The following is an 11,641-nucleotide window of genomic DNA, read 5'->3' on the forward strand; positions in this document are numbered from 1 at the left end:
GAATTGGGATTGTCTCTGGTTGTGCTGGGGACTGCCATCCTTCAAGCCTTTGCCCGCCTGCCTGAATGATCTTATGCCTTACCACTGAGGGGTGAGACTCTCCATGCCGATGCATGAGCCACGCCTTTCTCACACTCCTCCGCTGAGGTCAACGAGGAACGAAATTATGGAGTTTTCACCTCCGCCAATCTCCCACCTGCACTGGCGTCGCGAAAGCCCGTCGACCAGGCTCCGGCATCGTCTCCGGCCCTGGCGGCCATCTCGGCATATTTCCTCGCATCGGCCTCGACTTGGAAGTCTCGTACTTCGATCCCGTGCTTCAACAACTCATCCCTGGCAGCTTCACTTGCCCGCGTCACAGCATTCGCCTTGCTGCCCTCACGGAATATCATGGGTGGACCGTGAGCATATCTTGGGGTACCACTTGAGCCACGTGGTTGGGAGCTTGAGGCCCGAGGGTTGGATCGATGGCTGGCACTGCTGCTGTCCGACATGTTGGCACCAGTGCCCACAGACGGCGCTGAGTATGTGGATTTGGGAAGGAATCGCGATGATATCTTCGACTTGAGTTTGTCGGTCATGTCTTGGAGCTTCAGCCTGAGTTCTGGCATCGCTTCGGACTATCTCAACTTACCGGCAATATTTGTTTGGGGTTGGATTGATGTATACGGTTCTCTGAGCGTGCACGTGCCGTGCGCCGTGTAGTGGTTTCTCTTCTTGGCTGTATTATGTTGATGGATGATTCCACATGCAGCATGAGTGGCAGCTCGAGAACATTTCAGAATGACTGGGAGATCAGTGTGAGTTCTGGAGGTTGTTGGTCCACTGCTGTTTCTGATTTGGCAAAATCAGCGTGCGCCGAGCATCAATTCATTCCAAGGCTTTGACTTGCAGACAAAAATGCCGTGCAAGGGTGCTGCTGGTCAAGGGTTTTGGAGACGGTGACATGACAGTGACTGCAGGTTCTTATGCCCGAGCCTGAAGTCGCACAGATGCGGGCTGGGAGAGATTGGATGATGGGCAGATTGACAGCGTGTTCTAGGTGACACCGCACAATTTAGAGGAAGGGTAGGACAAATGTTGTCGGAAGACTGTCTCATCAAGCTTGACTTGGGAAGAGTTGATCCTATATATCAACGTTGGTCTCATGGCTAACTCAGCTCGAATTGCAAGGAGGAAATAATCGCCGCTTCATGTGATTTGTTATCCTCTGGATCATCGGATGGATGTCATTCTCAATGGATCAAATCGCCACGTTGGAGTATGTGTACAACCAACGTGCCCGACAATGTCATTGTTTCTGGCTGTCGGGCCGCCAATATTGACACTCTTCTATCCAAAAATGTTCATCTGACATAATACGTCACTTTCATTCATCTCATGTATGTCGAAAGCAGTCGAGGAGAGGTTTCCCGTTCCGTTATCACCTGGACTTCTTCCTTTTCTTGTTTGGCTGTTTCCCGCCATTGCTAGTCTCTGCATTGGACTTTTTACCGTCACTGTTCTGTCTTTTTGGTCCCTGGCTCATCTGAACCCCATATTCAATCTTCATATCATGGATTTGCTTTTGCTTTTTGTTCTTGGGACCCTTGACAGTTACACGGGAGGAAGATGTATCACTTCCTCTCTTGCGCTTTTTATTCTCACGGGCCTTTTTGCGCTCTGCTTTTGCTTTGAGCTTCGCTTCCACTCCCCGATCAAAGAAGTCGTCTGCGTCTTGAACCACCCTGTTAGGTTGCACGTGGCTTCGCTGCTTCTTCGGAGTATGTTGTTGATCTGATAGTCCGATGGCTTCAAATGGTGCCTCCAGATCAGCGATTTTCCTCTTCAACCCACTTCTTGATGGTTGTTCATCATTTTTGGGCTGATATAGATGCTCGAACGGGGTTGGATTCGTGTCAACGGAGAACAGACCACTGGCATCCACGGTGGGTTCCGGAGCAGTCGAAGGGTGTAAGTTTGTGGGCGGTTCGGTAATTGGAGCTGATGATTGTGACTGTCCGTTTGCCGTGGCATTCGAGATCTCTCCCTTGATAAGAGTTAGCGGACACTTTCTAAATAAGAACTTAGGAAGTTGGGGTGACGTACCAATGCTGAGGCTGATTCTCTGAAGAACAAGATCAGACCTTCCGTCTTCTCCAGGCGGGTCTCTAGTAGTTTTTGTGCCGAACTTTCTCCCGTAACATGTTGGCTCATGGAGTCCACAAGTAGTGAGGCATGGGCCTCCAGTAACGTGACGATTGAAACATGTTGATCAAGGATCTTGTGGAAGGGTTAGCAACAGGTACAGGCGGGTTGGCGCGCAAGAGGACGTACGTCTTGCCATGGATTGAACGCCATGGTGGGTTCTGTCATATTGGATCAAATCAATGAGCTCTTGTATGGTCTATGAAGAACCTTTCGAGCATTGAACACATGGAATTCTTCGACTGCGGGCACAGAAATGTTTTGGAGTGGACTTCAGTTTCTCCAAAAATCCAAGTAGAAAGAGTGTTTATGCTCGACCGGACGAGGCAGCCTTGTAGTTCTAGGCCGGAGCATAGAATCCACATATGACAAGGCTCCACGCTGCTACGTCACGCGTGACTAAGCAGTCTAACCTTCAAGATGTCGATTTCAGCGAAGTGAGATGAGATTGCGTTGTATATAGTGGTATTCGATCGACCTTTACCTTGAGGAGTTGGACTTGGGAGATATGTTATGGCCATGGCTTCATCTATCTGCATTGTCATCGATGTGTGTCTCCCAGCCATCAATGAAGCTGATCTTGATACGATGTCGTGACAATGAGATGGCGCTGAATGATTTTCCTCGCCCTGTTCAAGGGAAGTATAAGGTCACTCAGCCAGATGCCCGCGATGCCAATAGCACTCCAACTTATTGAAGCTCATATCGGACCGGGCAGAATGCAGGATTCACTTGCATTGACAATTGTTCTTTCCCAATGTGCAACGCATCAATGGATTTTCGACCCTCCTTCCCTCTTACCATTGTCGACCCGTGCCTGCTGTCAATAGCACGGTTATACCTTGCTGCTATTGAACAACATGAGCGCTCTTTCCCTGGCAGGAGGATGCCTGTCTCGTCCATTTCCTTCTTCATCTTCCTCCCCTCGCCTCTTTTCTTCTCTCCTCCTCACAATCCACTTAATACCCTGCTACAGCTTTGCTTCAGAATCTCCTGCTGTTAGCCCTCCTCCTTTATCATCCATCCTGCACTACATCTTGGCCTGCTCATTGTTCAATTCTCATCGCTGCTCTATTCATTGGGTTCTCCCCCACTTCTACCCTCAGACTCTCCACGGCCACCTTCTTGTTGGAAGAAACTTTGTTGGGGTTGGTCTTGATCCGTAAGTATGCAATCCAGGACAAGCATCTTTCTCTGATGAACACTGTTACTGATGTCGTTGCTAGGGCCATGTCTGAAAAGCCTTCTATCCAAACTGCCACCGGGACCGCCTACCCTGGTTATCATCAGAACAGACTTCCGTATTCTGGCACAGCATATCAGCAATTCAACACAGGCAAGTTTTCCTTATGTGTCCGGCTTGAAGAGTACACACTCATCCCTCATAGGTTTGAATTTGGCCAACCCAAGTCCACTCGCCAGCATGCAGAACCTCAAGGCCAACTTGGCTGCTTCTGCCAACTACGAAAATGAGCTGGGTGCCGCCAACCGTCAAGGCTACAACAGTCCGCTCATGATGCTCCCTTCTGGTCAAACTGTGCCATTGACAGGCTTTTATGGTCCAAATCAAACCTCCACTGGAGAAGTTTCGGCACATCTTCCTTACGTTCCCACTGGAATGTTCCCAAACTTTGTTGGAAACACCACGATGGGCTCATCAACTCTTCCAGCCTGGCCGTATGGCATGACAACCAACGTTACTGGTTTTGATCCTTCTCGTCATGGTTCTTGGTCCTCCAATGAAGAGAATGCTTCCCATACTCAAGCAATGGCATTAACAGGCCCAGCAGACTACTACACTGGCTTGCCAATGCTCCCTGCGACCTTGACTGGTCAACACTACATTGCTGGTCCAATTCAACCTATGAAGTGTCAGGACAACAAGTCATATGAGATGGCCAACCTTGACGAGTTGGTCACCCGTGATCCTCCTCTCCCCCGTGCTGTTCCAGCACTCTGGACCAACCAGGAAGAACTCAGTCTTGCCAAATGTCTCCAGAACCCTGAAGGCATCACCAATGTCTACATCCGTGGCTTCATGCCAGACACCACAGATGAGGATCTTGAACGTTGGGCATCTCGTTTTGGTGAGATTGAATCCTGCAAAGCCATCATCGAGCAGGACACCGGAAAGTGTAAAGGGTAAGTTTATTGTTTGAGAAGTCATGGCTGTTTGCTCATTTTGCTTAGGTTTGGTTTCGTCATGTACTATTCTCCCGCTGCTGCCGAGAATTGCATTCGAGGCTTCTTCCATATGGGCTTCCAGGCCAGTTATGCTCAGGTTCGCCACATATGTTCCCTCCCCAACGCCTAGTTGACCTTCTCTAGAAATCCCGGAACTCTCGTCTCAAGGACCTTGAGGATCGCAACTCCACCAATATCTACTGCACCGGTGTTCCCATCGACTGGAATGAATCTGTATGTGTCCATACCTTCGCCACACTCCCTCAATTTTGCACTTGCTGACCTCTGACAGGACCTGGCCAAACATTTCTTACCTTTCCATGCAGTCTCCACCAAGATTTGTCGTGATGCTCCTTCAGGTGTCAGCAAAGAGGTTGGGTTTGCCAGGTTGGTCGATGCTCCTTTTCATCTACGTGTCACCACTCTAACCTTGGCAGATTCGAGAGCCGAGACATTGCAGAGCGTGTCATCAAAGAGTACCACAGCGTACTCACTGACCATGATGGAGTCAAACTCTTCCTTCGTTTCGCCGACACCAAAGCTCAGAAGCAGCTCAAACAGCAAAGTCAAGAACGTCGTAATTGGCGCAGCCGAGAGTACAGCTACTCTGTTGAACATACTCCATCACCAACCTTGACTCGTCTTCAGAATGTCAACAATCACCTCAGTCCCGCAAGCTATCAGTCCCCAGCTGGAGCTAGCAATGGATTTACCCCTGCGACGTCAGTCTCTCCAGCGTAAGTCCAGCAGAGCTGACGGTCATTGTATGTTCAGTTGCTAACCCATCTCTTTCCAGTGACATGCCAGGTATCAGCAAGACGATTCACACCACTCGAAGTTCAGCTTGGCCGATGCAAGGTAGTCTTCAGTCGATCACCAACACCACGGCTACTCGCAACAATGTTCAGACAACTACGGCTTCCCAATCTTTCATCGAAGTGCCTTCCAAGGTCAACATTATCGTTCCCAGTCCCCAAGACACTGTGGACGTGAAGAAAGCTAAGACTCCAAGCCCAAAGAAGGTGGCCATTCGTGTTGACCCCCCAAGTGGCAAGGAGAACTTCGCCGGTACTCCACAGTCCATTGATTGAGTCTGATCATCCCCAAAAGTCACTGAGAACATCTCCATGCTTCTCATATTCTGGCGTGCATACAGTTATTGGTCTGTGAACATGAAATGTTTCCTTTGTTCATTCTTGCGTCCTGCATATGATGGAATATGCTTACGGACAGTATCAAGCCACTGTCCAAACATTCACAGGAAGATATGTGTATTATGAAGGACATGAACACACAGCATGGAGATTTACTCGATGCAGACTACATCGCAGCAATCATGATAGGTCACAAAAGTCTTTGGGGTCAAATATATTAGCAGGTGCTCATCTCTACAGACCAGGCATACTCTAAAGAGAGCTGTGCTCTTCAATGTATCAAGGTTAGATAGGAAAACTATTGCATTGCCTCTCATTCTTGACATTCTTGTGAGACTGCTTTCTCTGATCGTCATAGTCGAGGACTTGATTGAGAAGCGTTCTCCGTCCTCCGTCCAGTGTCCTGTATGTAGTATCGCTGTCGCAGAAGGTTCGGGGACTTCAGTAGGGATCTCGGCCACCATTATCGACAAAGACAGCTTCATGAGACATCCCACGAAAGAGAAACAATTTGTCCGCTGGAATTCTGATGTGGACCGTGACAACTTTCAACAGATTTGGATCGTCCAACTCGACGGCTCAAGTCTTTTCCTACCTACCTATCTGAGCGGGACAGGATCAATTGGTTCGTACGATTGTGGAAGCATATTGCTCGGGACATGCACGAATCGGATCAAGTTCTGTGTGCGAGCTTCTTTTGGTTTTCACTGGCTTAGATACTTCCCACATCGGGTGTCTACGAAGGGAAGCTCACTATACTTGCAGGAGATATGGCTCCCAACACAGCAGCTCCATTTACGCCGGGACGACCCCGGGGAAGGGTGTATCTGGGGAAGGATGTATCTCTACTCAAACACTTCATAGCTTTTCTCAGAGAGAAGCTAGAAGAACATGCTATTACAAGGACGGCCACCAAGATGCCCAGTACCGCGTCCCTCTCCAGAATTTATGTCAGCTCTGGCATATTCTCCTTCATGGCTCTCGTGAGCAAATCGGTGTCCGAATACGCACGAACATGGACAATTTTGCCACCCTCAAACCGACAAACCCAGACATAGCGCATATCATACTTCAATCCATTCTTGCACACCGCGTCGATGGCCTGTAGTTCGACCGCCACCTCCCCCTCCATGGCATCCCCATCGCCATTCAACGCGCCCACAACATTCATGACTCGCAGCCTGAGGGGCTCGGTGAGAACCCTTTCGGCCAGAACTTTCAGCGTCCTGTCCACGAAGTGGTTCCGAGACGTGTATGTGCCAGACATGGGGCTGTGGCCGGGGATCTCCCAGTGCACGGACTCGGAGATGTGAGCGATGAACTCCTTTTGGCTGCCTTGCTGGGAGAGGGGTGAGAAGAGGGCATTGATCTTGTGGAAAACGGTTGAGTTGGGCGACATGGTTGGTTGTGGCAGCGGGATGAGAGAGGAGAAACTTGGAAGGCTGGCTGTGCCCTGAGACGAAGATTGGGATGGTCCACGACTATGTCGCGAGCAATCAAGAAGCACGCTGATCCACCAATGGTAGATAGGACACTTTATGCGTGGATCAAAATTCCTCAGTCTTTAACCCTGAAGTCATGAAGCGGACTGTGGTGCAGGTACGGCCGATGTGCTCGATGCCAGAGGTACGCCCAGTCACACTGGCTCTTTCGCCTTTTCTGTGCTCACACGAGTCGTCAAATCCAGAATTTCAAACCTTGAGCTCTCTGACGAATGTTCAGAAGTCGTTTTCGGTTCCTAACCTCGGCAAATTCGTGAATAGGAGATCAACGTTCTCACCCACGAGCCTGTTGCAAGATGTTGAACAGAAGTTGAAGTCAGGAAAGAAGGGTAAGCTGAAGTGGGCGTTACCACCAGAGATACTCGCAGTATAAGCTGGCGACCATGTTCAACGTCTAAGTACTAAGTAAGTACGGATAGTCGTGCTTCGACATCATAGCCTTCGATATCATAAATAGCCGAGCCAACGCTAGGCTGGATCTAGAGTTGAGGGGTCCTGTAAGGCAATGTAGTCCGTAGTGCGACAATGACCACTTTCGAGAAGCGAATGGAACACTGCAATCATCTTTTGGTGACTGTGCTCATTGTTCTTGTTCTCGGACTGAAACTACAACCTCACTGTTACCCAGACATACTAAGTACAATGCACTTTCTGATTCACGACGTGGGTAAATGTGAAGAACACGTGACGGGCTTATGTAAAGCATCGTCGATTGACATCTGAGTGACGCGCACCATCGCGAAGTTGGTCGCTTCAGCCCTTTATCTTCGTCACTAAGCCCAAATAACTTTCAATACAATCACAGCGTATTTGCTGAATTAGTCATGTCTTGAATATCAAGCATGCGTTCCCACCACGGTTGTGCAAGATGTAAGCGGCGGAGACAAAAATGTGACGAGAAAAGACCAAGTTGCTTTCGTTGCGTCGAAGCACAGGTAATCTGTGAGTATTTGGTAATATTGAAATGGAATGGGCGAATACCTCGTCGCCATGAAGTCCCACAGAAGAGAAAGCGAAGGATCGATCCCCAGACAAGCAGTTTGAACGTGGCTCTGTTGCCCGCGCCTGAGACGTCAGCGCCAGCGAGAAACCATCCTCCGTCACTGCCATCCAAGGATTCTGGGGAAGCACCTCGAATCCATGAGCTGAGCCTTCTGGAATCATGGATACCCACCGAAAAGCTTCTGTTGGATCATTTTGTAACTACAGCATCAATGGTAGCGAGCCATAGCCAGCTTCGCGAGCAGATATGTCATGAAATTCTGCCTATGGCTATTCAGATTCCTTCTTTGATGTATGGTACTTTGGCACTTTCGGCTCTTCATCGCTTTACATTACTCAACACAGTCCCAGAGACGTTCACTCCCGAAGCAATGATCTCCAATCTTATGTCAAGAAGCCTGAAACATCTTCGAGAGGAGCTCAAAACTCACAGTCCTCAATCAAGACACTTGTTGCTCCACACTATCAGGACACTTTGTGTGTGCGAGATCTACTCGGGCAAGGCGGATTCCGCATGGCGCATTCATGTAGACGGGGCAAGAGCCATATTGTCTTCGATGCAATCTGCTTCCAGACAATCTGAAACCGATGGCGAGCGCTGGCTTACATCCCGATGGTATTCATCAATGGAGGCACTCACAGCCCTGACCGATCGAGGTGCTGTAGACACTACTGACCATGATGGACAAGCTCTCAGTACTGGTGCTGAGCTCCTACACTCTCGGAACCAATTCCTTGACATCTACACCGGATACTCGTCTGACCTCAATGCCGTGTTCCAAGACATCGGATTACTGGCGAGGAGGCGAGAAAGCTTATTGGCCTCGTCCGACTTGGTGTCATCAGCGAACTTACAGACTCAGTCTGACAGACTTGAGGCCATGCTACATGAGATGATTCGACGTGACAGAGACGAAGGACTAAAGATACCATCCGATGTCTTCCTTCCCAAAGCGCAACTCAAGCAATTTAATGCTTGTAATGTTGCATACCAATACTCGGCATTGATACATATTCATCGAAGGCTGCAAGATAAGAGACGGGACTCTGAAGAAGTTCAATCTTCTGTTCAAAAGATCTTGGATACCGTCTGTGGAATCTTACCCATGGAGGCACTTTCACCTTGGGCACTTCTGACAACTCCAATATTCACCGCGGGGTAAGCAATGTCAAATTTGCCACGTGGCATATCGTCTGCCACAACTCCGTCTGATATACTAACAAAGTGATCCATCTCTTTAGATGTGAAGCCCTTGGTGAGAACAGGGCCTTGATCAGAAACCTTCTCCTCAAACTTTACGAGACCCTTCGGATCCGGAACGTACTACGGGCGAGGGATGTTCTTGAGAAGCGATGGGCACGAACTTTCGAAGACGACAACAAAGGTATGTAGCCGAACATCACCAGTTGCTTCCGACCGACTTTGCTAACAGAGATCCGGCAGCTAATAATGAATTGATTGACTTCATTCCGTACTGACCAGATCCATCGGTGATGTGTGGTGGAGACGGATTTGCCCGACATTTTGAGTTGGAGATAAAAGTTTCTTCACGAACTTCATGTCTGGTGCGTTACTTCAGCATTTTGCATCTCACAATTCTCAGCAAAGCATATCAATATGACAGTTCGGGCATCGACACGAATCAGCATCCGCTGGCCACCTGCCGCAGCCTCAGAGCCTACTGATACCCTTGTCCTCAGTATAGGGGACTATTATGTCGACCTGAGAGTGACAAAGGCGGACCAGAGCATTGACTGGGCTCTTGCCGGTCAACGCCTCGTGCTGTCGGAGAATCCACGTAAGTCAAAAATCCAGCTTTGCCCTTGGCGGTAACGCCCTGGAGCCTCCCTGAAGCCCTTAGTAGTCGGCTCCTATTGATTGTGACCCTCAAGTCAAGGTGAAATTCACGCATCCTTTGGACTCGCATTATGTCGCTGGCGAAGAAGAAGGAGAACCCGACATCGGCGAATTTACAAAACTCCCGAACGGCGATGATCTCGAAACCGGAGTTATGACCGCACCTCACCTAGGCGGGAAAATCATGCCATACGAGGAGATTTGGCGAGAGCTAGACCCTGGAGTTGGTCAAGCCGGCGATGGTAGTGATGGTAAGACTTCTTCATGGATTCTGGAGAGCGTCGATCCGTCAAGCGATGCCGAGGCCACCAGACTGTCGAAGTCCTACTATGCCAGGGGAGGAAAGTTCTTCCTGGCATTACGCCAGGTGAATATCACGAGTCCCCCGTCCATCAGTGTCTCCGCCATTCGCCAAGATTGGGATGCAGACAAATCGGCCTGGGTTACCAAATACGCGATTGGAAACGTCGATGGGTTGTTCAGTCTAGGAACCGGAACAGATGGTGCTGGCGATTGGAAGGTTGGCGATGAGGTCAAAATCGGGCTCGAAGGAGAGCGCTGTATTGTCAGGGCATTGGATTAAGATTATCGACACCTCCTACGAGATTCGCCCTAGTTCATCAGGTCGTCTTTTCGAAAGTATTAAATTCTATGCCTCTTATCGCGGATATGACGTTGGCCATTTCTACAGTCGCCCTCCCATCGATTTTGAGAAATACACGCATGACAAGCTCTAAACCTAAGAAAATCCGCCTGTGGTGTAACCCGGATCATTGCCCACAAGCGCCATATACTGCGGGACTAGCTCGACCGGATGCCGGACTCTTCCAAGAGGTGTGGCGGCGCCGATACGCATGGCGCCTTCGGCGGTCTGGCCCTGCGAGGATAGAAACGGGGTGTAGGTGATGGCCGGCCGCACGGCGTTAACGCGGATTCCGGCCTCAGCCATCAGGCCTGCGGCCATTGACTGAGCGAACGTGAGCAGGAACGCCTTGGACCCGCCGTAGTCGGCCATCAGGTACGATGGACTCTCAATTATCAGGGATGCCGTGAAGACGATGCTGGATCCAGGAGGCATGAGCGGCACGGCGGCACGGGTGAGGAAAACCGGGGCGAAGACATTGGTCTCGATGGTGCGCGTCAAGCTTTCGGTGGTTAGCGACGTGATGTTGGGTGATGCTAGTGCATAGCCAGCGTTGTTGATCAGGATATCGAGTCCTCCCAGCAAGTCTGCAGCGTTGTGGACTAGTTCTTTGCAGAACGTCTCATTCCGGAGGTCCCCCGGTATAATATAGATGCTGGAATTGGTGGTCGCTTCAATGACAGAGACAACATCATCTGCATCTGATTGTTCTTCTGGCAGATAGTTGATGACGACGTCGGCACCCTCGCGTGCAAATGCAATCGTAACAGCTCTCCCAATGCCGGAATCACCACCAGTGATGAGTGCTCGTCGGCCTCTCAAGCGCCCAGACCCAACGTAGCTTGTCTCCCCACAATCAGGAGGAATCTCAAAGTCGCTTTGGAGAATGGGAGATCCAGGGGCGGGTAATGTGATGTTTGATGACAGGCGCGTCCGAGGATCGATCAGCACACTTTCATCAGAGTTCTGTCCTGTTGTTCCGGCATCAGGTTATGACGCTTCCTAATGATGAGAGGTTTCTTACCCTGTACCAAGGATAACAGTCCTGCAGCAACAGATACTACAACCAGACGTGAGCAGATAAACATGTTGAATCTATATCTCGATGTGT

General features: G+C 49.8%; 7 protein-coding genes across 7 annotated transcripts; 3 read left to right on the top strand and 4 right to left on the bottom strand.

Annotated features, from left to right (window-relative positions):
- Positions 1-164: 164 nt before the first annotated feature.
- On the bottom strand, positions 165-611 carry LTR84_008506 (uncharacterized protein; the record flags this gene model as incomplete). Its single annotated transcript, XM_064852051.1, has 1 exon — positions 165-611. One exon carries the CDS (start codon positions 609-611, stop codon positions 165-167), a length of 447 nt encoding a protein of 148 aa, XP_064701648.1.
- Positions 612-1,423: 812 nt separating this feature from the next.
- On the bottom strand, positions 1,424-2,340 carry LTR84_008507 (uncharacterized protein; the record flags this gene model as incomplete). The annotated part of the gene is made up of 3 exons (XM_064852052.1): positions 1,424-2,029; positions 2,089-2,262; positions 2,317-2,340. 3 exons carry the CDS (start codon positions 2,338-2,340, stop codon positions 1,424-1,426), a joined length of 804 nt encoding a protein of 267 aa, XP_064701649.1.
- A 1,196-nt stretch (positions 2,341-3,536) lies between these two features.
- LTR84_008508 (uncharacterized protein) lies at positions 3,537-5,462 on the top strand (the record flags this gene model as incomplete). Its single annotated transcript, XM_064852053.1, has 7 exons — positions 3,537-3,540; positions 3,576-4,329; positions 4,378-4,468; positions 4,516-4,605; positions 4,664-4,758; positions 4,809-5,108; positions 5,168-5,462. 7 exons carry the CDS (start codon positions 3,537-3,539, stop codon positions 5,460-5,462), a joined length of 1,629 nt encoding a protein of 542 aa, XP_064701650.1.
- A 1,009-nt stretch (positions 5,463-6,471) lies between these two features.
- LTR84_008509 (uncharacterized protein) lies at positions 6,472-6,924 on the bottom strand (the record flags this gene model as incomplete). Its single annotated transcript, XM_064852054.1, has 1 exon — positions 6,472-6,924. The coding sequence occupies one exon, from the start codon at positions 6,922-6,924 to the stop codon at positions 6,472-6,474; it is 453 nt and encodes a 150-aa protein (XP_064701651.1).
- A 1,371-nt stretch (positions 6,925-8,295) lies between these two features.
- LTR84_008510 (uncharacterized protein) lies at positions 8,296-9,508 on the top strand (the record flags this gene model as incomplete). The annotated part of the gene is made up of 3 exons (XM_064852055.1): positions 8,296-9,188; positions 9,272-9,414; positions 9,474-9,508. 3 exons carry the CDS (start codon positions 8,296-8,298, stop codon positions 9,506-9,508), a joined length of 1,071 nt encoding a protein of 356 aa, XP_064701652.1.
- Positions 9,509-9,647: 139 nt separating this feature from the next.
- On the top strand, positions 9,648-10,470 carry LTR84_008511 (uncharacterized protein; the record flags this gene model as incomplete). The annotated part of the gene is made up of 2 exons (XM_064852056.1): positions 9,648-9,828; positions 9,923-10,470. The coding sequence occupies 2 exons, from the start codon at positions 9,648-9,650 to the stop codon at positions 10,468-10,470; spliced, it is 729 nt and encodes a 242-aa protein (XP_064701653.1).
- A 156-nt stretch (positions 10,471-10,626) lies between these two features.
- LTR84_008512 (uncharacterized protein) lies at positions 10,627-11,618 on the bottom strand (the record flags this gene model as incomplete). The annotated part of the gene is made up of 2 exons (XM_064852057.1): positions 10,627-11,501; positions 11,555-11,618. 2 exons carry the CDS (start codon positions 11,616-11,618, stop codon positions 10,627-10,629), a joined length of 939 nt encoding a protein of 312 aa, XP_064701654.1.
- Positions 11,619-11,641: the final 23 nt, after the last annotated feature.

This window comes from Exophiala bonariae, assembly GCF_035927105.1.
Source record: "Exophiala bonariae strain CCFEE 5792 chromosome Unknown scaffold_32, whole genome shotgun sequence".
Classification (NCBI taxonomy): Eukaryota; Fungi; Ascomycota; class Eurotiomycetes; order Chaetothyriales; family Herpotrichiellaceae; genus Exophiala; species Exophiala bonariae.